At 37.1% G+C, this 25436-nt stretch overlaps 5 protein-coding genes and 1 long non-coding RNA gene across 6 annotated transcripts; 1 reads left to right on the forward strand and 5 right to left on the reverse strand.

The window, feature by feature from the left end:
* Nucleotides 1-4479: 4479 nt before the first annotated feature.
* Nucleotides 4480-5324, reverse strand: LOC125607944. The gene is made up of 5 exons (XM_048777513.1): nt 5290-5324; nt 5139-5219; nt 5008-5064; nt 4699-4916; nt 4480-4612 (listed from the first exon to the last, which is right to left on the reverse strand). The coding sequence occupies exons 2-5, from the start codon at nt 5148-5150 to the stop codon at nt 4480-4482; spliced, it is 420 nt and encodes a 139-aa protein (XP_048633470.1). The 5' UTR covers nt 5151-5219; nt 5290-5324.
* LOC125607943 (protein AGENET DOMAIN (AGD)-CONTAINING P1-like) lies at nt 4914-6730 on the reverse strand. The gene is made up of 3 exons (XM_048777511.1): nt 6132-6730; nt 5952-6050; nt 4914-5870 (listed from the first exon to the last, which is right to left on the reverse strand). Exons 1-3 carry the CDS (start codon nt 6219-6221, stop codon nt 5394-5396), a joined length of 666 nt encoding a protein of 221 aa, XP_048633468.1. The 5' UTR covers nt 6222-6730; the 3' UTR covers nt 4914-5393.
* Nucleotides 6731-8715: 1985 nt separating this feature from the next.
* Nucleotides 8716-14561, reverse strand: LOC125608174. Its single transcript, XM_048778136.1, has 20 exons — nt 13710-14561; nt 13609-13621; nt 13221-13558; nt 13022-13120; nt 12889-12936; nt 12744-12812; nt 12581-12655; nt 12416-12484; nt 12199-12348; nt 12037-12108; nt 11887-11958; nt 11687-11821; nt 11520-11588; nt 11340-11426; nt 10903-11262; nt 10391-10819; nt 10002-10255; nt 9833-9914; nt 9324-9708; nt 8716-9227 (listed from the first exon to the last, which is right to left on the reverse strand). Exons 1-20 carry the CDS (start codon nt 14559-14561, stop codon nt 8962-8964), a joined length of 3924 nt encoding a protein of 1307 aa, XP_048634093.1. The 3' UTR covers nt 8716-8961.
* A 1018-nt stretch (nt 14562-15579) lies between these two features.
* On the forward strand, nt 15580-17457 carry LOC106446205. Its single transcript, XR_001288661.3, has 2 exons — nt 15580-16689; nt 16807-17457. It is a non-coding gene; the product is annotated as an uncharacterized LOC106446205 (long non-coding RNA).
* A 2812-nt stretch (nt 17458-20269) lies between these two features.
* Nucleotides 20270-22500, reverse strand: LOC106446201 (RNA-binding NOB1-like protein). The gene is made up of 5 exons (XM_013887901.3): nt 22110-22500; nt 21069-22032; nt 20805-20973; nt 20593-20712; nt 20270-20512 (listed from the first exon to the last, which is right to left on the reverse strand). Exons 1-5 carry the CDS (start codon nt 22426-22428, stop codon nt 20363-20365), a joined length of 1722 nt encoding a protein of 573 aa, XP_013743355.2. The 5' UTR covers nt 22429-22500; the 3' UTR covers nt 20270-20362.
* A 1221-nt stretch (nt 22501-23721) lies between these two features.
* LOC106446204 (glutathione S-transferase T1) lies at nt 23722-25386 on the reverse strand. The gene is made up of 7 exons (XM_013887906.3): nt 25232-25386; nt 25061-25134; nt 24727-24787; nt 24580-24633; nt 24420-24499; nt 24127-24332; nt 23722-24038 (listed from the first exon to the last, which is right to left on the reverse strand). Exons 1-7 carry the CDS (start codon nt 25294-25296, stop codon nt 23838-23840), a joined length of 741 nt encoding a protein of 246 aa, XP_013743360.2. The 5' UTR covers nt 25297-25386; the 3' UTR covers nt 23722-23837.
* Between the last annotated feature and the right edge of the window lie 50 nt (nt 25387-25436).

The raw sequence follows: 25436 nt of genomic DNA on the forward strand, positions 1-25436 counted from the left end.
ACTATAAATTGTATGGGTAAATTCAATTATGTGGAAGCAACTAACAGATGATTCTCCTCAGCCTAGCGGCTAAACCACGAAACCTATGATACCGAAACATTTGATCGACCCGGGTTCGACTCTCCTACGAGTAATGGGTGATTTTTTTTTTTTTGTTCAAACATATATCTCAGGAATCACATTTGTCGCAATCGGAAGCCCATCCTGAACTATCAAAGATCTTTCCAATGTATTTATACTATAAATTGTATGGGTAAATTCAATTATGTGGAAGCAACTAACAGATGATTCTCCTCAGCCTAGCGGCTAAACCACGAAACCTATGATACCGAAACATTTGATCGACCCGGGTTCGACTCTCCTACGAGTAATGGGTGATTTTTTTTTTTTGTTCAAACATATATCTCAGGAATCACATTTGTCGCAATCGGAAGCCCATCCTGAACTATCAAAGATCTTTCCAATGTATTTATACTATAAATTGTATGGGTAAATTCAATTATGTGGAAGCAACTAACAGATGATTCTCCTCAGCCTAGCGGCTAAACCACGAAACCTATGATACCGAAACATTTGATCGACCCGGGTTCGACTCTCCTACGAGTAATGGGTGATTTTTTTTTTTTTGTTCAAACATATATCTCAGGAATCACATTTGTCGCAATCGGAAGCCCATCCTGAACTATCAAAGATCTTTCCAATGTATTTATACTATAAATTGTATGGGTAAATTCAATTATGTGGAAGCAACTAACAGATGATTCTCCTCAGCCTAGCGGCTAAACCACGAAACCTATGATACCGAAACATTTGATCGACCCGGGTTCGACTCTCCTACGAGTAATGGGTGATTTTTTTTTTTTGTTCAAACATATATCTCAGGAATCACATTTGTCGCAATCGGAAGCCCATCCTGAACTATCAAAGATCTTTCCAATGTATTTATACTATAAATTGTATGGGTAAATTCAATTATGTGGAAGCAACTAACAGATGATTCTCCTCAGCCTAGCGGCTAAACCACGAAACCTATGATACCGAAACATTTGATCGACCCGGGTTCGACTCTCCTACGAGTAATGGGTGATTTTTTTTTTTTTTGTTCAAACATATATCTCAGGAATCACATTTGTCGCAATCGGAAGCCCATCCTGAACTATCAAAGATCTTTCCAATGTATTTATACTATAAATTGTATGGGTAAATTCAATTATGTGGAAGCAACTAACAGATGATTCTCCTCAGCCTAGCGGCTAAACCACGAAACCTATGATACCGAAACATTTGATCGACCCGGGTTCGACTCTCCTACGAGTAATGGGTGATTTTTTTTTTTTTTGTTCAAACATATATCTCAGGAATCACATTTGTCGCAATCGGAAGCCCATCCTGAACTATCAAATATACAATGTATTTATACTATAAATTGTATGGGTAAATTCAATTATGTGGAAGCAACTAACAGATGATTCTCCTCAGCCTAGCGGCTAAACCACGAAACCTATGATACCGAAACATTTGATCGACCCGGGTTCGACTCTCCTACGAGTAATGGGTGATTTTTTTTTTTTTGTTCAAACATATATCTCAGGAATCACATTTGTCGCAATCGGAAGCCCATCCTGAACTATCAAAGATCTTTCCAATGTATTTATACTATAAATTGTATGGGTAAATTCAATTATGTGGAAGCAACTAACAGATGATTCTCCTCAGCCTAGCGGCTAAACCACGAAACCTATGATACCGAAACATTTGATCGACCCGGGTTCGACTCTCCTACGAGTAATGGGTGATTTTTTTTTTTTTGTTCAAACATATATCTCAGGAATCACATTTGTCGCAATCGGAAGCCCATCCTGAACTATCAAAGATCTTTCCAATGTATTTATACTATAAATTGTATGGGTAAATTCAATTATGTGGAAGCAACTAACAGATGATTCTCCTCAGCCTAGCGGCTAAACCACGAAACCTATGATACCGAAACATTTGATCGACCCGGGTTCGACTCTCCTACGAGTAATGGGTGATTTTTTTTTTTTTGTTCAAACATATATCTCAGGAATCGAAGAGTCTCTTCCAAACGACATCATGTAACTCAGTCACCGAAGAGTTTCTTTTCGTCAAGATTGGGTGTTATATGATTGGTTATTTCAGTAACTGACTTCAATAATCGAAGAGTTCCACAATAATCAAGAGTTTATTTTAACTGACTTCAATAATCGAAGAGTTCCTTTTTGTTCTATAAATATAAGGGACGATATCAGACCTTTTATTCACTCACTTCATTTCGCTTGATATATCCTTTTGCAATACAAGTTAGTTTTCGATTTTTCTCATTTTCCATTCAATTCATGAACTTTTTTCTATTTCTATTTTATCGTAACATCTTAGTTTCGATTTTGTTGCAGGACAAAGTTTCAATGGAAGGAAGTTCAAAGAAGATGATGAAGCGTCCCATAGAGGAGGTTTACGGATGTGATGCCGCCGAAGGTTTCAAGAAGGGGAAGAAGGAAACTGTGGAACATTACAGGGCTCTTCTTCGTTTGTCCAACGAATACAGGCTATCTGAGAATGATTGGAATCTTGCATCCAGCAAAGCAAATTCAATTGCTGTCCAAATCGAGTTGCTTGAAGATATTATCAAAGCTGATGGAAAATTTGATTTAACTGCTGAGTTGGAGAAACTCAAAGAAGAGCACTCGGAAGCGGAAGGAATGCTTGCTGATGTGAAGGTCAAAGTCCCTGATTGGGATAAACTTGGCGAAAGTTGGCTCCATCATGAGTAATTTCATGTTATCGTCTTCTCTTTTTATGTTTTTAAGGACCACATTATGTTTGATTTTCAGTTTTTATTTTAAATGAATAAGCACTTTTGTTTCTCTTGTGTTGTTTCTTCAATTAACAACCTAAATAAAAAACTTGTTCAATGTTTTTCACTATTTTGTAATGGTTTGGCCTAGTGTTCTTATAACTTGGTTATCTGATTTGCTTATTTGTTTTTGGAAAGCCATCCTGAATACATAAAATGATATCCAGATTATATAAATCTATCGTCTGTGAATAAATGAGTTCACATTTACTCTGTTATCGAATAACCAACGTAGCCTAGTGGCAAGCCCTTCTACTCTTAGTGTACCCTTATCACACAATAAGCCGTGTTCGATTCCCGTTGTGTATATTTTCACTTTTTTCTGTTTTTAATTAAATATTCAAAAGTTACAAGTTATTATCGTTTTATTATATCTTTTGGCAAGTATAACACCCTTGGCACAGCGGCTGCACACTTTGATTCATCTTTCGAGAGTTCACGAGTTCAATCAACATCGGATCACTTTCTTTTTCATTTTTTTTGTAAACTTTAAAGGAATATGCTAGGCTTTGGTGCATTTTGCTTTCTCACTCTTTTTCTGGAAACCCATCCTAAAAGTACCATAAGCATTTGACAATTCATCAATACATCCTAAAAAATTTTTCAATAACAATCTAAATGAAAAAAACGTTAGGGATAATTCATTACAAACTTAAACTTAAACGTTAGGGATAATTAATATCAAAGTAGAAAAACAGTGTAGAAAACAGAACAAATATGACATTTTCACTTCCTTTGACCTTCCTGGAAATCTTTATCCATAAACTGGTCGAAGATCTCACAACATAGCTTGCTTCGTAAGTCCATCGCAGTTTCATCATTTATATTAGCCATGCTCTTCAATCCCAGTGACCTGCATTCCAGCATCTTCACAACAAAAATACCACAGTTGTATGGAAATTTTGTTTTGGAAGCCCTTCTGCAAACTTAACTTCAAATGGACTGATATCTTCGAAATTAACCTCTTCACCAAGAAGTTCCATCTTTATGGCACTAATCAACACTGTCATAAATACCCAAAATTATACAATAAATCAATCACCAACAGACAACAAAATGAATATGTAAAAATGCATCACAATCACAAGCAGCAAGTGACAAACTTTTATTTTCTAAATTAGCTAATATTTTTACCTGCCAGTTCTTGGATTTTATTAAGAGCACGTTTGATATTTGCTTTTGGAAGACCACAATGGAAGAGTGTGATTGTGTTGTCCATCAATTGTATCTCCACCCCAATATAGTGACAGCTCAACTTATCTTCAATGACACCATATATAACATCAACATCTTCCAGCCATACCTTCTTTGGATGTATTAAACCTTTCACAAGTTCGCCTACACAGCCCTCCAATAACTTTTTTTTTTCTTATGTGGCTTCCTGACAGATTCATAAGCGTACCCAACCACTTCTAAGAAATCGACTGGTACAAAGCATGCTGCTGGAAGATTGTTGTTGCGGAACCAAGCACCTTGCTCAACCCTCTTACAATTTAGCATTTCAAATGCAACATTTATGTGCTGCCAATGTAACAATATAGTTAGAAACTTCATATAGAACTGCTATAACATGGACATCTAGCATAGCTCAACTCAACCTCTTCCTAAACATATGACACAATCAAATAGAAAGACAGAAACAGAGTGTTGATTACCTCTTTGTTGAGATTTTTTTCTGCATCGTCCATTTTTTGAAAGAACTCTTTTTCAATTTCTTTTCCATTGATATAAAACGGTCTGTAGTTGATAAAATTAACTAGTATCAATCGAAACTTTTACAAAATAAATTAGGAATATTTATGCGAGGACAAAAAGTTGCTTACACACGATATATGCCCCGTAGATCCATCCAGTGTGCAAGCCTTGAAAACCGAGGAAATTCAGGTGTCACAAATGGATCAATTGGAAGGATTACCTCAGGTGTTACAGGTATAGGAGGGTTTCTAGGTCGTATTGGCCTCTTCTCTTCTCGCTGTAGAAAAGGAAGCAAATCTACTGGCTGAGCATTTGCTTTCTTCTTCTTACCAACATGTGGCTTCCCCTTTAATTAAAAATAAAGACAAAAATTCAGGATCGTTTTTATCTTTATACTTGAATGCCTTCCTAATATGAAGTAAAAATATTTTTTATACCTTTTTTGCATGATCGTCTTGACTTGGTTTCACACTCTTACCCTGCTTTACTTCCATCTGTGAAACAAAACCGATATATCAAACTATTGACCTGAACTTCAATTCAAGTGGATCTTATTCATTTTTATTACCTCTTTTGCCATTTTCCCAACAACATCTTCTGATGGACCAGCTGCTTCATTTTTCTTACAAGCGACAGCCTTCCCCTTCCCCTTTTTGAATGACAAAAATTCAGATACATTTATATCTTAATTCCTAGTATGATGTATAAATATTTCATACCTTTTTATCACCATCTCCTTCACTTGGATTCACACTCTGCGTCTGCTCTTCTTCCTTCTGAAAATCAATACCGAGATATTAAACAAATGACATTGTTTTTCAATTCAAGTGATCCAAGGCATTTGTTTTACCTTTTTTGTCATCTCCCAAACACCATCTACCCATTTTCTTGGTTTTCGAATCTCAGAATGGTGGAAGTAAATTTGTTCTTTAGAATTGTTCAAAGAGACAAAACACGAGCCATCAAACAAAATGACTTTAACTTTTCCAGCGCACCAGGCACCATTGTCGAACGCCTCCACGTCCTGCATTAGCTCATAACTTTTCTTCGCTCCAGATCTCTCAGGTGGTGGTTGAGGACGTATTCTGTCAATTGATACACGTGTCTCAACACTCCTTTTCCTCTTCTTTTCGTCCAGAGACGGGACGAAGTACTCAACTTTCACCATCTCAACCCCATCAACCAAATATGTTGCCAACACATTTCCTGGATACCATTTATGACAAGTATTGTCATCTTGTGATGAAATCTCCACATTTGCTCCGATCTCAAAGGGATTTTGAACTCTGCTTTCTACATCCTGTGATGGTTTAGATTCAAGGATATCCAGTCATTTTGATAGTTGCTGAGTATTTATTAAAGGTTTTAATGAAAGTAATACCTTATTTTGCTCTGTTAAAAGATTTCTGCGAGCTCGGGTATTTGGCTGTGTGTCGGAAATGTTTGGTGAAATGATCTCATTCATAAGCTCGTGAGTCTCCTGAATTCAGGAATGGTTGAATGAACACGTACAAGGGCTTCCAAAAATTACTTGAAAAGTCCAATTTTTTAAAGAAGGTACCTGCTGCGTCTGAATTGGAGTAAGGACTGGAGTCTCAATATTCTGTTGAGCTATTGGAGAACCAGGTGTCTCTTTCGTGATCTCATTCATAGGCTCTCGTGTATCCTGATGTCAGGAATGGGATTATGAACACGTACCAAATTCATAATTTTATAAATACCAACAGTTTTCAAAATTATACTTGCCTCATTGTTAAGTTGTTCATCTGCTTGATCTGCATTGGCTTCACCTTGTCTGGAAGCCGTCTCATGAAATGGAGTTGTGTCAGTCTGTGCAAGTACAACAAAAATTAGGAAGGCAAGCCTAAATATGTATAACATCTTCCAAAATTACTTGACAACTCAAAACTGAATCAAGAACTAGATAAACATTAATTTTAATTTCCGAAAAAAAAGTTACCTCATTGTTTGGAGTTTCATATGAAGTAACTCTTTGTAGTTTCTCTAGGTTTGTCACACGTTCTTTAATCTGTTTCCTGTCTTTTTCAATCAAACACAAACGATCGTTCATGATCCTTAAATTATCTCCCACCATCTCGCTGATTCTGTTGATCTTTGATTCCAAAGACTCCTCCTGATACGAAGTAGAAGCTTGACTCATCCCTCCATTCCCAAACAGTAAAGATGCTCTTCTTATTTCTTCATTAGCACCGTATAGGTCTACTGACATGTTTCGCCAATCTCTAATTTTAAACTTATAACCTCTCTTGGATAAATCGGCCATGTCATCCAGATCTTTATTAGCTTCGTCTCCCATGCAAACATCATCTTCTGGATCATTAGAAATAGGAGGTAGGATGCATGTGACCTTAAGCTGAAACCATAAAAATAATTAGCTTTTAAATGGAGAATCATAAGGCAAAACAGAAACAAGAAAAAAATAATGTAAAAACTTACATGATCTTTGATTTCAATTAGGAGAACATCTATCAGCTGTGGAGAAGCTATTTGAAGGTACTTCTCACACAAAAATATTGGGGTAGACGGTTGAACGCTCAGAATAGGAACAACTTGACTGAATGCATACTGTAGCAAAGGTACTGACTCAAGTATCCATATAAGAAATGCCATAGGGAACCCTTGCAAATCATAATTGTTTTTGTCGAGGCTTTTGTCGACAGCTCTCTGAAGTGATTTTAACAGCAAATTATAAGCTGTTCTCCCCCATGGGTATGTCATCAAGACATCCATATCCTGCGCTATTTTCACATAATCCAAAGTAAAAGTTGTGCCACCGTCGAGAAGGCTCTTCTGTAGTAGTATGCTCTCAATCAGGAGGAGCATTGCAAGGCAGAATCTCTCATCAGAAGCATCTTCTCTTGTGTTTCTGAGCTGCTTCTCCACGTCCTTTACTGTATGAGTACGCCCTTTTAGGAAGTCCCACTTAAATTTCTCGGTTCCCTCTCGTGGTTCTCTTGCTTCACCACTACATTTCAAACCAGTCACCATGTGGAATTCTCTTATAGAGAACCTCATTGGCTGAGCACCAAAATGGAACCATGCTTCGTGTCTCTTCACTGTCTTGATGCTTTTGGTGAGAACTGCGTGCACTATCTTAGCTGATAATTTCAAAGACCTCTCTCCAAGCTTGATCACCGGTCCCAAAAACGTCCCTCTTATTCTGTTGAACTCATCATTTCCTAGAATTTCCTTAACAGTTTTGATATAAGCAACTATCGAGTGTTGGTTTATCGATATCGTCTTCTCTGGCTCTGATCCAATCGGATACCTCAGCTCAGGCAGTGCTAGTCTTAATGGTAATGGATCTCCCATCTTGTTTCTATCCTGCGTAAACAAGAAAAATTTTATTTGTCTAAATTAATTAAAATCCAATTTTCAGGAAGGGTTTCCTGAAAAAAATACAAATCCTTCCCGAAGTCTATACACATGCTTTCACATGAACTAGAATTCTACGAATCATATTAGGTTAAAACGAGCAAGTCTATACACAAGCAAAAACAGGAGACCAATCTCTCAGAAAGAAAACACACATAAGGTTGAATCTGCAACATACCTTCAAGAGATAGAGCTCTAGAAATGGTTTTTCTCGGAGAATAGAGAGAGCTCGCGTAAAAGATCGAGAGAGAGAGAGTTCTGGAGATGGGTTTTCGTCGGAGATCGAGAGATATGGAGATGAGAGAGAGATTCGAGAGGCGGAGACGAGTGAGATTCGAGAAGTTTGAAACGGCGAGAGTGTTGAGACGGCAAGAGTTTTGTTTTTTTTCAATCGAAATGTATTGTTTTGGAAACCTATCCTATATTAATTGGGTTAAGTATGCTTATGTAATATTCTTTAACAGATGATTCTCCTCAGACCAGCGGTTAAACCAAGGCTTTTTATAACTCAAAAGTCTCTCTATCCCCGGGTTCGATATGTGGTGGATTCAAAATCTATTTTAATTCTTTTTTGTGTTACAGTTTGGAGTTAAATAAAATTAAATGTAATCCATAACAGATGATTCTTCTTGGCCTAGTGGCTAAACTCCCACACTATCCAAATACGCAGACTCTCTCCCTCTGGGTTCGATCCTTTGTGGTTCTAAATTTTTGTTGTCTGTAAACATCACAATTTTAAGCTTACCATATACATGTCCAATCCTTAGTATATAATCTCATTTCATTCTTTTTTACATTTGAAACACTTAACTTTTTTTCTGGAAACCCATCCAGAAACAATATTTTAACCTTCCAAGATATATGATACCCAAATAAAATACTTGATATCCTTCCAATCTTTCTTATGTAACCAGACGCCAACAACATAACAAAATAAACAGTCATAACTAAAACCGAGTCTTAACTAAAACAAAAAATGTTTTCATGCATCATTCTCATTTCCCAAAGCTCTCATCCACAAATTGGTTGAAGATCTCACAAGACAAGGTTCTCCTTAGCTCCAATGCATTGTCATCATTAATCTTTGTCATGTCTCCTATCTTCAATGACTGGCACTCCAGAATCTTGACAAGAAATATCCCACAGTTGAAAGGATGTTTTGTCTTGGGTAAACCTTGTGCCTGCTCAATCTCAAATGGAATCATCTTCACCTTATCTACCTCATCACCAGAAGATTCCACCAGCAGATTAGAAATCAACACTGTCATATTTAAAAATCAATATCAAGATAGAATCAGTTGAATATTTCAAACCAAGAAACAGATGAATACATCAAATACAGATTGTTTATACATACCTGCCAACTTTTTCACTTGAGGAATATCAATGCTGTTGCTTTCCTTTTGAAAACAATCATATACTGTGATTCTTTTCTTCTTCAAATGAATTTCCATCCCAATCCAGACATTGCTTTTTTTTCCAAGAGTAATCCCATACACAACATCAACATCTTCTCCCCATGTCTTCTCTGGATATACCTTCCCTCTCACAGTATCTTTAAATAAATCGTTGAAAATCTTTTTACCTTTGACCTTTTCTTTCTTGTAAGCCAAATCATCAGAGAGCAAGCAATGCAAGAACTCCATAGGTAGGAAGCACGCCTTTGGAATCTTGTAGTTGTGGAACCAAGCAGCATTCTCATTTCTTCTGCAATTTAGCATTGCAAAGGCTCCATCAATGTGCTGCAAAAAAAAAGGCAAACATTATCTAATTTGTTACTATATAATTTCCTGAAACTAAACAAATCCTTCCTGAATTTTTTTTTTAAAAAAAAGCTCAAGGCAAGAACATATGTAAACAAATTACCTCTTTCTTAAGGTCCTTTTTTGCATTTTCCATGCTTTGAAAGAAAGATTTCCTTATCTTATTATCATTGATTGATAGGGACCTGCAGTCGATTAAAGATTCAAAGGAATTACCAAACCTCTTATACATAAATATAAGAATATATAGACAAGGACAGAAACATGCTTACGTTTCATGCATGCCGGGCTTTAATGTCATCCAATTTTGAAGCCTTGAAAGCTTATGTTCCGCAGGAGTTGAAAACGGATCAACTGCAGGTATAATCTCAGGTATTACAGTTAAAGCCGGATTTCTGTCAGACTTGAATGGAGTTTTTGTGTCTCTAGATCGTTTAGGCACCCTCTCGCTCCTTCTTAGGAAAACATTATCCATTCCTGAATTTTGTGATGAGGCAGCAGCTTTCCTTTTCTTATCAGGCTTCACCTTTAATCAAACAATAGACACCAAGCAAAATATTATCAAATTTGTTGCAATCGGAATTTCTGGAAACCATTCCTGAAACTAAAATGTATGTATATCAAACAATTCACGTGAAGTATAATTCTAGTTATGATTTACCTTATCTGCCATCTTCCAGACTCCATCTTTCCATTCTCTATGAATTCGCAAATCTGAATGTTTGAATAGAATAGTTTCCATAGAAGTATAGAGACACACCGAGTATGTGTTATCACCAAGTACCATGCTAATTTGTCCGCTGCTCCAGCCATTGTTGTAGAAGGCTTCTACCTTATCCATCATCTCAAAGGATTTTTGGTCACTAGTTGGTGTTGCAGGACGTATTTTGTCAGCCGTGATAGTATCCTGAAGTTTCTGAAGTCTATGTTGGTCTGTGAAGAGTGTCGTGTACTCAACTGTCAGCTCCTCTAGTCCTTCACACAGTTTAAGATCAACAACCTTTCCTGGATACCATATTTCGTCATCAGTAGACAAAATTTCAACCTCTGCGCCTATTTGAAAGTGAGCTAGAAGCCTGCTTACTTCAACCTATTAAAAATGAAGATTCAGTAACATCAGCGGTTTTAAATTGTTAGAATAATAATTTAAGATCAAATATACTCGATGCATACCTCGTTTTTTTCTGAAAAATCTATAGCACTTGTCTGAAGATGCTCTGTTTGCTGAGTAATAGGCGGCATCTTCGAAACATATGTGGAAACTAGCTCAGTAGTAGGTTCTGTAGTATCCTTGAGATTTTCTTCTGCTTGATTCTGCTCTGATGGTGTCTCATCGGATTGATCTCCCTCACTTGTCTGAAGGTGCTGTGTTTGCGGAGTAAGAGGCTGTGTCTTCGAAACATCTGTGGAAACTAGCTCAGTAGTAGGTTCTGTAGTATCCTTGAGATATTCTTCCGCTTGATTCTTTCTGCTTGATTGTGAATGCTCTCCTTCACTTGTAGAAAAATATTGGGTCGCAGTTTCTGTCTCACTCTATAAGACAAAAGTAAATGGTAAGAGTTAGTTGAATAGAAAAATATTACCTAAACATTTTAAATATTTCTTCTTACCAAAGCATTCTTATTTTCTTCAATAACTAGTGCAATTAGTGAAGACAATGGAGAGGAGGGTCTGTAATGCACAGCATGTGTATCCTCCTGTAATAACAGTAAAATAAAAGAGGTAGTTATGAAGAAGTTTCTACAATTTAAAATTCAAGTTGTACTTATGAAAGACATTTCTATGCTTACCTTTTTATTGTTTGCTGAAATGATCTCAGTCAATGGCTGTGTAGCCTCATACGTTTCCTCTGTTACCGTCTGCAAAAAAAACAAAAAAAAGTCAGGTAGGGGATCAAAAACACGTACAAAAGCTTTCAAACATTACTTGAAATCTCCAAGATTTTTTGAACATTTACCTGCTGTTTCTGAATTGGAGTAAAAACTTGAGCCTCAATACTCTTTGGAGATATTGGAGAAGAAGGTGTCTCATTCATTTCCAGTGTTTCTTTTTGCAAAACTTGAGTCTGAGCAGCAGGTGACTCAATCACAATCTGCAAAAAATATCAGGAAAGGCCATCATGAATACATTCAATTATAATTCTAGAGTAAATATTACCTCATCATCTGGTTTTCCTTCTCCTTGATTAGTTTTGGGTGGCGTTTCATCAGTAGAGGTTTGTGTTTCCCTCTGCCAAAAATTAGAAAGGTCTATATATGTAAATCACCCAAAACTAATTGTAAACTCCAACTGTCATTGAGCATATACCTCTTTTGTCAGATTAGGAGTAAAAACTTGAGTATCAAGGGCAGGCGTGTCATCCGATGGCTCTCTCTCAATCTGTAAAAATTATCACGAAGTCAATCCAGAGTACGTTCTAAAGCTTTCAAACATTAACTTAAAAATCCAAGATTTTTTTTGACCATGTACCTGCTGAGTCTGACTTGGAGTATAAACGGGAGTTTCAATACTCTTTGGAGCTATTGGAGAAGAAGGTGTCTCATTCATTTCTACTGTTTCTTTCTGCAAAACTTGACTCTGACTAGCAGGTGACTCACTTGTTAATTTCTCTCTCACAATCTGCAAAAAAATATCAGGAATGGCCATCATGAATACATTCAACTATAATTTCTAGAATAAATATTACCTCATCATCTGGTTTTCCATCTTGATTAGGATTGGATGGCCTCTCACCGGTAGACGTTTCTGTTTCTTTCTGTCAAAAATCAGAAAAGCCTTTATATGTAAAAAAAAATCACCCAAAACTAATTTGTAAACTCCAACTGTGAAAACAATATCATTGAGCATATACCTCTTTTGTCAGATTAGGAGAGAATACTTGAGTATCAAGGGCAGGAGTTTCATCATCTGATTCATTCATTGTGTCCTGCAAAAATCAAGAATGCATTCTAGAATATGTACAAAAGCTTCCAAATATTACTTCAAAACTCAACAATATTTTATTGGTTACATACCTCATTTGTCAAATTAGGCTGTTGAGACATTGGAGATAAAGGCGTCTCACTCGATGATTGCGTGTAATCCTGCAAAAATCAGGAAGGCATTCAGGATTTTGTACAAGAATTTCCAAATATTTTCTTAAAATTTTTGAGCATATACCTCATTTTGTTGAGACTTTGGAGATGCAGCTGATTCAATCATTGTCTCCTGCAAAAATCAGGAATGCATTCAAGAAGTACAAAAGCTTTCCAAATATTACTTCAAAACTCAACAATATTTATTGGTTACATACCTCATGTGTCAAATTAGGCTGTTGAGACATTGGAGATAAAGGTGTCTCACTCGATGGTTGCGTGTGAGACATTGGAGATAAAGGTGTCCCACTGGATCGCTGTTTGTCAAATATTAGGAAGGCATTCAAGAATATGTACAAGATCTTCCAAAAAATACTTGAAAATGCAAATGTAAAAGAAGATGTTTTGAGAATTTACCTTTTGTGTCACGTTAGTGGGAAAAACATTGCTGTTTCCTTCCAACTCTGACACACGAGCTCTAAGATGTATGTTTTCTTCTTCCAGTAATGACATTCGATCCTTCATGCTCTTCAGATTCTCCTCCATTACCGTGATGATCCTGTTCACTTTTTCATTTACTGAATCCTCATCAATCGGAGTAGAAGCTTGGCCAGTCTCCTTATTTGCCATCATTTGAATAAGAGCATCCAATGTGTCAAATGTGTCTACACACCTATTTTCCCAGTCATCGGCTGTAATCTTGTACCCTTTCTTTGTTACATCTTTCACTGTTTCCAACTCGTCACTATATTTGTCTTCATGGAGATATCATCTTCTGGATCATGAGGAATAGAAGGTAGTATGCAATGGACCTTCAGCTGAGAATATTTCAAAAAAAGACCAATGAGAAACATATTAAAAAGAAAAGCCAAATAAACTGAGAAACATATACTTGGAAAAGCTTACCTTTGTATCAGCTTCAACCTGTAAAACCCTATCAAGTGATGGATTCTCTATCTCAGTGTATTTTTCACACAAGTAAGTCGGCCCAGGAACCTCAACTGTTGGTACACACTTACTGAACTTATTCCTTAGCAAAGGAATCGACTCTAGTATCCAAAGAAGGAATACTAGAGGATAACCTTGCAACTCAAATTTGGATTTATTCTCCAAATGATTCGCGACAGCGTTTTGAATTGACTTCAGGAGCACAATGTAAGCCTCTTTTCCCCATGGATATGTCATATCCTGTGCATTTTTCGCATATTCCAAAGGAAAACTCCCTCCTTTGCTCTTCCGCAATAATATGCTCTCTACCAGGATGAGCATTGCGAGGCATATTCTCTCCTCAGAAGCATCTTCTCTTGTGTTTCTGAGCTGGTCCACCACGTCACTTAACTTATGACTACGCCCCTTTAGCAATTCCCAATTAAATCTCTCGGTTTCCCTTCGTGGTCCTTCTAATGCACCACTACATTTCAAGCCTGTCATCATATGAAATTCTCTTATAGAGAACCTCATTGGCTGCGCACCGAAATGGAACCAGCCTTCATTCTCCTTGACAGAAACGATGCTTCTAGTGAGAATGGCGTAGACTATCTTTGCTGATAACTTCAATCCTCTCTCACTGAGCTTCATTACAGGTCCCAGAAATGATCCTCGGACTCTTATCATCTCATCTGGTTTTAGGATGCTTTTGACAATAGAGATATAATCTGAACCAGAGTATTGGTTGATTGCTGACTTTTCTTTTGGCTGTGAACCAATAGGATACTTCAGCTCTGGCAGTGCTAGTTTTAGAGGTACTGAATCTCCCATCTTGTTTCTATCCTGCGTAAACAAGGAAAAAAAAAATTTCAAACTTTTCTGGAAGGCTTTCCTGAAATAACACAAATACAAAACAACACAAAAGTCTTCATTTGCTTCGCTTGTTAATAAGAACGAGTAACACACAAATCAAAATCAAAACGCAAGCTTCCCAAATTTTAATTCAAAAACCCTAATTTTAAAAAGTTACCGATTTTGAGAGTAGAGAGTGTGACGCTGATGATTAGATAGCCGGAGAAGATGATTAGCGAGCCGGAGAAGACGATTAGCGAGCCGGAGAAGATGATTCCCGAGCCGGAGACTTCGATTCCCGAGTCGGAGAAGATGATTCCCGAGCCGGAGACGACGATTCCCGAGTCGGAGAAGATGATTCCCGAGCCGGAGACGACGATTCCCGAGTCGGAGACGACAGTGCCGGTGAGGGTGAAGATTCCCGAGAGGAGCCGGAGAAGATTCGCGATCGAATGAAATGAAATGTTTTTTTTTTCTATTCTTATAACAAAGGGTATAAAGGTAAATTACCCCTTTAATGAAACCTATTTTTGTGACTTCTAATCCTGAGTGCTAGTTTGGGAAGGAAAACTTCAAAAGGTGCTATTATTGACAATTGCCCATTTGTTAAATAACACTATACAGTAGTATATTATATGGACAAACAGATAATTACAACAAATAAACACTAAATATATATCCAATTACATATATAATTATAAAAAGAACAAAGATAAGATGTATAAGAAAAATTGTGGATTAATGAGTTGTGGATGAATGAGATATGGATGGACGAGTTTACACATACTTCTCACAGATCGGTACAGGGGCGAAGCTAGTAAGACAGTTGTGGGTGCAAGTGCACCCATAATTTTATCAATATTAACAAGTTTTGTATGTAAAAGTTGTAAGTTCCAGTTATCTAAATGGTTAAAGTCTTTATGTGCACCCCCAAACATCCAAGGTTCGATATCTACTCAACCATTTATTTTTTCCTTTATGAATTATGCACCCCCTATAATTAACTCCTAGCTTCGCCCCTGGATCGGTAAGAGATTCATCAAAGATAAAGACATGTTTTTACCTTTGTTATCTCTTTGCTTTGAGTCCTTGAGATTCGAAATTGTTGAGATCAACATGTTCACGAGGAGCCTTTCCATCTGCTGTGCTCTAGTACTTACTTGATATGTCAAACACCTTTTGTTAAAACTCCCGACGTAGATACTCGGATCAATCTGTCCAAAAGGACATGGCCACCATTTAAACATCAACGATGTTTAGATTCCCTCTTATTTAATAATCACAAGTATTACATATACTTTCTGTTCCACTTTTACTTTCGTCCCTTCTCCAATTATCTCCTGAAGGGACTCAGTTCCTTCTCCTCGGCAGGGGAATCGACTAATCGTTTCAAAACATTTCTTAAATAAATATAAAAGAAAATTACTAGAATGTTATAGAAAAGTTGGTTTATTACTAAAGTGTTATGCATCTTTTTAAAATTAGTACAATGTTTAGATATCCCTAGTAATTATTTTTGGTTAGTTTATGTTTAGACAATAAAGATATTTGGTTAGTTTTTTTTTTAACTAAAATTATTTTTAAACATTAAATCCACGTCAATAATAACAATCCACATCAACAAATCTATCGTTTGATTATCTTATAACTTCTTAACCTAACACACAAATCTCATTTGACCAAAAAAAAACACACGCAAATCTCTCTCTCTCTGTGACGCCTCTTCTCGTCCAATCCATCACGTTTGACCTCCTCACCACCACCACCATCTCTCCTTCCGCTCGTCACCACCACCACCACCGCTCATTCACTCGTCACCACCACCATCGCCATCTTTCCCATCCGTCATCGTTCGTCACCACCACCATCGCTTCTCAGATTCGTCACCACCACCATCCGCCATCTCTCTCTCTCTCTCTCTCAACGATCTGATTCTCTTCTTCTTTTCCACTCTTGTAGTGCTCTCTCCTTCTCTCTTTCTCTCCTTTGAATCTGATTTTGATTTGTTTTTTTGGTAAAGGAAGTTGGAGGAAGCAAAAGAGGCCTGACGAGACGAGGTGACTGGAGGTCGCTCTTTTCTTCCATCACCGAAGTGCCACAGACCAAGGTCACTGTTCCCCCTCCTCTCACTTCTTTTTACTTATCTTCATCTCATAACATTGTTGGATTGTAGTGGGATTTGTAGTTGTTAAAGTCTGCTACTTTGGATTGTTCTTTGCTCAAGGTTGAGGCGGAGAGAACAGATCCGGAGGCGAAGAGGAGGTCGGAGAGAAGACAGAGCCAGAGGCTGGAGAAGACAGAACATGTGGCGGCTGGAGTCTTTTTTTTTCTTTTAGGTTTAGTTTTTTTTTTAATTTAGTTTAGTGTAAACCAAGATAGGGAAATTGTAGTGGTTTGATTTTACTTTTAATTTCTGCTTTAGTTTTTTTTTTTTAATTTGGTTTAGCGTAAACTGAGATAGGGAAATTGTAGTGGATTGATTTTACTTTGTTTACAGATTTATTAAGGAGCAGGGAAGAAGAAGCAGTGGGGTGACATAGCCAGCGTCTCCGGTCGAGCATGGTGGTACAAGCCGGTGGTGGTCGTGCGTTGGAGATGCGAGCAGCATGGTCGCGGTGTGGTGAGTGCGGCGGCGACTGAAGAAGTAAATTAGGTTTAGTTAGGGTTAATTAGGTTTAGCTTGATCTTGAAATATATGTTCTCTTACAATCACTTATACAATTCTTACTTACAAGACTCTAACTTCACTCTTGTTGATAAGAATTGTATAGTTTCTTGAAGTTGACGGCTGAGTTATGTAAAGTATGCATAATTCAACCGTAACGTTTCTATAAGTCAATCCTATAAGTCAGCCGTCAACGGTAATTTTTTCGCAGCGTTTCATATCTTGGACGGGAACAAAATCATTCCTTCAACTCTGAAATCATTTCCGCAAGCGTCTTATCCCAAATCATCGTATCGTTTATACAACTTAGCCGTGCTGTTTAGATAACTCAGCTGTATCGTTTCTATAACTCAGCTGTGTCGTTTAGAATGGAAAAATTGAATTCAAGTACTTTAAAAAGTTATATTGAAGATCATCTTATCAATATCATGTGAATATAAATCAACTGAATGTGTATAGTTTCTTGAATTTTCAAGTTGAGACTTTAATTTGATCTTGAGATTTATGTTCTCTTACAATCACTTATACAAATATATCCTAAACTCAAATTCAGCTGATATGTGTTCACTTATATATGTTCTCCTACAATCATTTATACAAAACAACGGAACTTAGCCTCCTCATCTCTCTCTCTCTTTAACTCTTTCTTCTTCTACAAAACGACGAATCCGATGAGTGAGGAAGCAGCAGGATGTCGGATCACCATACATGACACTGGAAGAGAGAAGCTTCTCCTATAACCGACCATGATTAAAGACGACAACCACTGCTATAGATCTGTCTCAGATTTGATCTATGTTGTTTATGCGACTGACTTTTCTCTTAAATGGTATAAGCCAGTCGTAACGTATGCATAACTCAACCGTAAAGTATGCATAACTCAGTCGTAACGTATCTGAATAGTATAAGCCAGCCGTAACGTTCATATAACTCAGCCATCGAGTGTAATTTGTTTCGCGACGTTTCATATTTTGGGCGGGAACAAAATATTTTGGGCGGGAACAAAATCATTCCTTCAACTTTGAATATAATAAAACTTTAATCTTTTCTTAAATTTGAACCTAAAACTTTAAACTATAGAACTATAAAGTTATAAAATTATAAAGTTTATCTTTTGAACACAATATTAAAACTTTAATCTTTTCGTAAATTTGAACTTCAAACCCTAAACTATAGAACTATAAAGTTATAAAAAATTATAAACTCAGCCGTAATGTATGCATAACTCGGCCATAACGTATGTGTTGGAGACTCACTGTATGAACTAAAGTTATCATATTCAGATGACGCACCATCTGAATCATCAAAACATATATAATCAGCTTTCAAATTCATCATCTTCTTCGTCTTCTTTCATTTTCTTACTTTTTTGTTCAACTCTCTCATTTTCTTACAATTTACAATTAACTTAGCTTCTTCATCTTTCTCTTTGAGTCTTTCTTCTTATGCAAAACGACAAATCCAATGAGAGAGGGAGCATTCTTGCAGGATGTCGGACGCATTCTTGCAGGATGTTGGACCGCCATACATGACACTGGAGGAGAGAAAGCTTCTCTTTAACCGATCATCATCGAAAACGACAAAGATTGCAGTAGATCTGTCTCAGATTTTTAATTTTTTTAATCTATGTTTATAGACCTAGGAGGTGATTGATAGTTGCTGTAGGTGCTGTCCACAGCCCTATTTATTTCTACATCACTAAATTCAGAGCAATCAAGCTTTAATTTTTTTTTGAAACCACGGCTTTTGAAATAACCTACAGCTGTACAAGTGTTCTGCAGAGCCAAATATCCAAAGCAATTGTTTAGTGTTTTCCATAAAATTCTATAGCAATAAAATCTAAAACCACAGCAAAAAGTCTACAGATTTTTTTCTACAGATAAAATTTTAAAGCTACAGCCAATACCAATCGAACTCCATGTTGCGGAAACAATAATTACCAGATCCATAAGATCTCAGAGAAAGATGAAGAATAAGATGAAGAAGATAGATAAAAAAAATATGAAGAATAAAGATAATATAGACTCTTATTTTACTGTTGTAATATTAGACTAATGATGACAAGGTAAATCCGAGTTGATGACATGGCATATGACATGAAAAATTGGTTAGTCAGCCACCAAACGAATATATAACTCAACCTAAATAAGTCTGCCCTCATGTACAATGTAAGTCAGCCGAAACGTGGATACTAGTTCAGTAATTAATATTTTGCTAATAAATCAGTCGTAATTAGGTAGCAAAATCATAAGTCAGCTGTATCGTCAAATAAATCAGCCGTCAAATGAATGATATTCTAGTAATTAATCTTTCGCTAATACGTCAGCCATAAATAAGCCGAGTTTACTGTTAATCCATCCAATTATGGCTGATTAAATATAACTCAGCCGTAACAACATCCCATAAGTCGGAATAACTCATCCAGTCGATGTTCATTAACTCAGGCGTGGAAACATAACTCAGCCATGTCTTAACTATAAATCAGCCGAATTTTTCAGAAATCAAACCGCCGATGTATAAGTCAGCTGTAACGCGTGTACATAAGTCATCTGTTACCTCATAAATCAGCCAGATTTCTGTAAATCAGCCGTTACTAACAGCTGACTTTGTTCTTAAGTCAGCCGCGTTGTTTAATTCAGCCGTAACGTAGCAACAACTCAGTTGTAACGATGTATATAGCGCTTTACGGCTGACTTAATGAAAACACAGAACCAAATTCCTACGTGGCGCCGAGTTTTTGCTTATGTGGCACTAAAAAATAAAGGCATTCTTGGAAATACGTTTTTTCTCATAACATAAAAAAAAAAGAACACGCTTGATATAAAAAAATGGCAGTAATGAAAAAAAGATTTGTACGGTTCTAGTTAATTGTCCTAAAATATTATATATTTGAATAAATTTCCCTGAATATAAACTATTGGTTTATGGTTCTTAAAAGAATAATAGTATTGAGACCAAAACAGTGCCGAAAGCATGGGTAAATATTTGAAAGTCAATTCTAAAGAAAATGAAAAACAAAACAGAGCCAAAAGTATAATTCATAAAATAGCAAATATAACCACAATACAATTGTTCTCATAGAAGAGATGCTTGGTATGGGGTAGAAACAAATAGATCAGTGCATAGAACGCGAGTAATGGTTATCATTAGGGTTCCGTTTCTGACTGAAAACCGCCATAGCTTTTCTCACTGGAGGCTGCAATGGTGCCTTTTTATCACTGTGATGGTTCATGAACACATCGTCTGATATAAAATACTCATCTCCCTGAACAACAAAAAAAAAAACCACACTATAATCAAATCAAAATGTTCTTTTCCTCCATTAGAGTTTCTATAGTTACTAACCGCTTTGCTTGCTTTCTTCTTGGTCTTCGGATGGAGGTACTTTTGAGGAAGTTGATCTTCCCTTAGAACCAGATTCTTGGTGATTGCGTCTCTTCCGCTTTTAGGCATCGGTATCGAAAACTGCACAAAGAAAACGAGGGTTTCTTGTTAAAATGCAGAGCAAGCAACGAACAGCAAAACATGGTTGTTTCTGCTTATAACCGACTACTTACTTTAGTCCCTCGAAGTGTTACACGTGGTTTACGTGCAGCTACGATGGTGCCATTCTCGCCTATTGTAACCGCTACTTTGCGCAGAGTGCCGCCATTACCGCACTTGGGACAGAAGATTCTTCCAATTTCAGGAGTTACTGTGTAGCAAGCATGGCATTTCAACACCCACCTGAACATCCAAGTGCAATCAAGTATAAGACTTCCCCCTCAGCTAATGAAAAGTGTTTGAGGGATAAGAGCAACATCTGATTCATAAAGTTGTACCTGTTTAGTTGGCGAATTTGCATACCTCCGGGTGCAAGCAAACGCAAACCCATTTGAATAATAACATTTTGCATCGCGTAGTCACCGGTTATACAAGCTACACTGGACTCAGATAAGGCTCTCAACGACCAACTCTGCTCGCTGCTACCATCATCTGCCATCGATGATGCCTCAAAGGTATCACCACCCTCACTAGCAATGTCGACTTCAGTATCATCCTCACCATTCGTCTCTTCAGGTTCTTCTTGGAGAGCCTTTAATGAGTCTTCCTCCACCCTCATATCGTTCAAGATGGACGAAAGCTCTTCATCATCCTTTCCGCTATCTTTTGCACACTTCTTTTCACCAGCTTTGTCAGCTTCTTGATCTTTCTGAAATTCTTGCTCAGCCAAGGCATTGTAATGTTCCCACTTGGCCTTTCTCCTAAGGAACTTCCTGTGAGTACTGCTACTAACCGCAGGCCTCCATTCACCACCACCATCTTCATCATCATCATTTCCCCCCTGAGACGCATCTATTCCTTCCACCACCATCTTACCCTCAATCTTCACCTCTGTTTTCTTAGGCGGGTACCTCTTCTGCCTCCTCCCGCCTTCCTCCTCATCCTCCTCTTGACCCTCAGTCTGAGACGCAACATCACCAACCTCAGAACAGCTGTCCGAGGGAGGAAGAATGTTCATGTTAAGGTCTTTAAGCGGAAGGATCTTGGAAGTAGTATTCGATTTCTCCTCAGTCTCGTTCTCAAGCGCCTCCCACTCCTCCAAGTTAGCCACATTAGATCCCCAGCCAGGAAGCTCCTTCTCAGGTAATCTCTTCACCCTAACAGTTTGAATAGGCGGAGGAACATCTCTAAGATTCTTGGTCCCATGAACCTCAGCCTCAAGCGTGTATGTCAAAGCAATCAACTTAAGATCAACATCAGAGAGTGTTTGCAAATCACCAGTAGCTTTAGCAAATTTAATAACTGCACAAATAAAAAACTGATTTCAACCAACGAATCCAATCTAACCACCTCAAAAACGACGAATCAATTTGCTTTACCTTTACTGAGGGATTCAGGAGAAGGCTCCATGGTTTCGATAACGAAAGGGATGAACTCGAGACGACGGCGAGAGTTAGGGTCGCGAATCTCCGAGAGTACTTCCGGGACGGTTACGAATTTGTCGGCGAAGTTGGTTAAGCTCTGGCTACCGTCGATGACGGCGTTGGCGTCGACAACCGCCACGGATATCCCCTTTGTGGATTTGCAGTTTCCGACCATGCCGAGAATCGCCGACGGAGCTACGTCGGTGGTCGGAGGCTTTGCGGGGGGATCTTTCTTCACTATGGAACTCCACATCGATGCTGGCTTCGGATCCATGATTGCTCCCGTTAGAGTTTCGTTTGTTTGCTGAGAGATAGAGAAGCGACGAAGAAGAGAGGTAAAACCCTAGGGATACGAAAAACGTCCTCGTTTTAGTTCAAATATTTGAATGGGCTTCCGTTAGGCCCAAATAAATGGGCGTACATTTGTTTATGGGCAATTGTCAATAATAGCACCTTTTGAAGTTTATGTCTCAAAAATAGCACTAAAAGGAGAAAGTCACAAAAATGACATTCATTAAAGGGTAAAATATCTCTAAGGGCAAATCTCCAAAATAGCACATTTCTAAATTTATATCACAAAAATAGCACTTAAAAACTAAAATGACCAAAATAGCATTTTATCTTTTGAAAAATTTAAATTATTTTATTTTTCAAAATTTGAAATCTTATCCCCAAAACCTCACTTCTCAACTCTAAACCCTAAAACCTAAATTTTAAACCATAAACCCTAAATTCTAAACCCTAAACCTCACCCCTTGAGTGTTATTTTTGTGACTTTTGGCCTTGAGTGCTAGTTTGTGAACAAAAACTTGATTTAGTGCTATTTTGGTCTTTTTCTTTATCTCTAATACCCTTGGTTTAAAATTAAATAAACAAACAAAAATAAATAAAAATAAATAAAATAAAAATAAAAAAATGAAAAAAAAAATTTTTTTTTTATAGTTTCAGATTATATGTTTTCAGATTCGAAACTTTTATAAAAAAGATTTTGAAATTTTTTTTTGAAATTTTTTTTTATTTTTTTTTCAAATTTTCTTTTTATAATTTAAAAATACTTTTTGAAACTGTTTTAAAAAATTTTATTTTTTATTTTAGTATTTCTTTTTATAAAATTTTAAACCCTAATTCCAAAACTCCACCCCTTAACTCTAAACCCTAAGGTTTTGATTAATTAACCCAAAGGGTATAAGTGTATATTTACCTCTTTAATGAAACCTATTTTTTGTGACTTTGAGCCTTGAGTGCTACTTTGGGAACAAAAACTTGGTTTGGTGCTATCCTAGTCTTTTTCTCATTCCAAAACCCCACCCCTTAACTCTAAACCCTAAGGTTTGGATTAATTAACCCAAGGGGTATAAGTGTATATTTACCTCTTTAATGAAACCTATTTTTGTGACTTTGAACCTTGAGTGCCACTTTGGGAACATAAACTTGGTTTGGTGCTATCCTAATCTTTTTCTCTTTGTTTATGGTGTCAAAGCCCATATATCTCGCTTTATTTTGCGCATGTTCAAACAAATGGGTAAATATTTGTCTCACTTATATGTTTATTTTGAAACAGCCCTGATAAGTGATTACAAATACATTCCTTGGTTCCGATTACAGTGTAAATGTTGAACCGAGTTATTACAGTGATCCCCTAAACCGGGGTTTTCACAAACAGCCTCCGATACAAATTTGTTCTCACATCTTAGATTGAAAACCAGGTTTAGATACGGTTGTTGTCCCCATCTTCCGCTGTTTCTCAAATTTGTCTTTAGCTCCGTAAAGGGTTTTATGAACCACATCAAAGTGAGGCTGCGTGGCCTTTCTCGTATTCTCAATCCATTCCTCAACTTTCTTGTAAGGAGAAAACAATCTAAGACGATCTTTCTCATCCAAAACCTGCAAAATATCACATACAATCAGATGCCATAACATAGCAAAGGAAGATATACTTTTTGATTACTTTGGAAAATATATGGTTGTGTACCTGGAGTTGCATAAGTTCGCATACAAGGCTGAGATCAGCTATGGATGGTTGGTTGCTTCCGAGCAAGAATTTAGCATTGCCCTTAAGCCAAAAAGTCTCTAGAGTGGACAGAGACTTGGTTAGTATCTGCTCAGCTTCAGCAGCTGCTTTCGAGTCCAGAGAACCGCCAAGAAATGGAGCTAGAACACTATTCATTACATATCCAGCTGAAATAGTAAAACAATAACACGAAGCTGGTCATTCTAAAATTGACTCCATACCGAATATGAATAATATTAAAGTGTGTAATATACCTGCACCAGGGCGTAAATTGGAGTGATGCCAATCCAAGACAGAGTGAATCTTGGCTCTCTTGGAAAGATCATTCGGGTACCTAATGAACGAATATAGTAAACGAACACACGTTGACCTTCGTATTCAAGAACATGTGTCAAAACAAATAAGACCACGTACCAATGATCAGCTACACTCGGGAATGCAGAGGAAAGATAAATCAAGATGGCGTGACTGCCAGATGAATATTACTTCAGGTTAAGATTCATTAAAAAAAAAAGAAGCAAGAAATGCCAAAGAGAAGGAAGAAATTTAAATGTGTGTAACCTCTCGAAGAGCTTAAGTCTGCCGTCAACAATAGTTGGAACTTTCCCCAATGGGTTAATCTCTGAGATAAATTTCACGATTTAGATAAAGTCTCAGCAATTCATAAGTTGAGACCAAATCAAGACAAATATATACAAGTATATTCTCAGATTCAACTTCACCTCAACATTGGCTATTATTGCCAAGAACAAGAAACAGATTGATACACAGAACTGAAAATAAAATCTACCATCATAACTCAAGTTACATATTACTACAACTTGTGCAAGTAATAACAGTTTTTGTCATCGAGATAAAACGAACACTGAACCTTTGTCAGATTAGTTATACGAACCTTTGAATTCAGGGGATAATTGCTGACGCTTCGCCAAGATAATCAGAACCTCATCGAATTCGATTCCATTAACCCTTAGGTATAATCAAATCATCAAGTATAAGATTATTAATAAAAAAATAAAAAAGCTGAATCATCTCCATAATTAACAAAGAATGATAACGAAGTTACTTGCAGAATATGATTACAGCACGAGACGGCTGTGACATACGATCTGCATACACTTTCAGCTTCATCTTCTTCTTATCTTTCAGTTGTGTGGATCAGAATGTTTTAAAGGTGATTAATTATTTGGGAAGAAGTGTCCGACAAAGAAAATTAGCTTGCTGTTTCTGCTTCACATTCTTAGACTCCATGCCGTTTTATTTTTGAAAAC

The sequence above is a fragment of the Brassica napus genome, chromosome A4 (genome assembly GCF_020379485.1).
Source record: "Brassica napus cultivar Da-Ae chromosome A4, Da-Ae, whole genome shotgun sequence".
Classification (NCBI taxonomy): Eukaryota; Viridiplantae; Streptophyta; class Magnoliopsida; order Brassicales; family Brassicaceae; genus Brassica; species Brassica napus.

What these genes read in the sequence shown, in the direction of transcription:
- LOC125607944 (XM_048777513.1), bottom strand. An exon ending in AAGACGATCATGCAAAAAAG is followed by an intron (nt 4,917 to 5,007) that starts GTATAAAAAATA and finishes TTTTAATTAAAG; the next exon opens with GGGAAGCCACATGTTGGTAA. An exon ending in CTACGGGGCATATATCGTGT is followed by an intron (nt 4,613 to 4,698) that starts GTAAGCAACTTT and finishes TATCAACTACAG; the next exon opens with ACCGTTTTATATCAATGGAA.
- LOC125607943 (XM_048777511.1), bottom strand. Translation starts at nt 6,221, where the DNA reads ATGAATGAGATCACGAAAGAGACACCTGGTTCTCCAATAGCTCAACAG. An exon ending in CTCCAATTCAGACGCAGCAG is followed by an intron (nt 6,051 to 6,131) that starts GTACCTTCTTTA and finishes TCCTGAATTCAG; the next exon opens with GAGACTCACGAGCTTATGAA. An exon ending in TTTTAACAGAGCAAAATAAG is followed by an intron (nt 5,871 to 5,951) that starts GTATTACTTTCA and finishes AAACCATCACAG; the next exon opens with GATGTAGAAAGCAGAGTTCA.
- LOC125608174 (XM_048778136.1), bottom strand. Translation starts at nt 14,561, where the DNA reads ATGGGAGATTCAGTACCTCTAAAACTAGCACTGCCAGAGCTGAAGTAT. An exon ending in AAGCCCGGCATGCATGAAAC is followed by an intron (nt 9,915 to 10,001) that starts GTAAGCATGTTT and finishes AATCGACTGCAG; the next exon opens with GTCCCTATCAATCAATGATA. An exon ending in TCAAGTGAAAAAGTTGGCAG is followed by an intron (nt 9,228 to 9,323) that starts GTATGTATAAAC and finishes TAAATATGACAG; the next exon opens with TGTTGATTTCTAATCTGCTG.
- LOC106446201 (XM_013887901.3), bottom strand. Translation starts at nt 22,428, where the DNA reads ATGGATCCGAAGCCAGCATCGATGTGGAGTTCCATAGTGAAGAAAGAT. An exon ending in CAAATTCGCCAACTAAACAG is followed by an intron (nt 20,974 to 21,068) that starts GTACAACTTTAT and finishes TTGGATGTTCAG; the next exon opens with GTGGGTGTTGAAATGCCATG. An exon ending in TAACACTTCGAGGGACTAAA is followed by an intron (nt 20,713 to 20,804) that starts GTAAGTAGTCGG and finishes TTCTTTGTGCAG; the next exon opens with TTTTCGATACCGATGCCTAA.
- LOC106446204 (XM_013887906.3), bottom strand. Translation starts at nt 25,296, where the DNA reads ATGAAGCTGAAAGTGTATGCAGATCGTATGTCACAGCCGTCTCGTGCT. An exon ending in CCGAGTGTAGCTGATCATTG is followed by an intron (nt 24,500 to 24,579) that starts GTACGTGGTCTT and finishes TTCGTTCATTAG; the next exon opens with GTACCCGAATGATCTTTCCA. An exon ending in CAATTTACGCCCTGGTGCAG is followed by an intron (nt 24,333 to 24,419) that starts GTATATTACACA and finishes TTACTATTTCAG; the next exon opens with CTGGATATGTAATGAATAGT.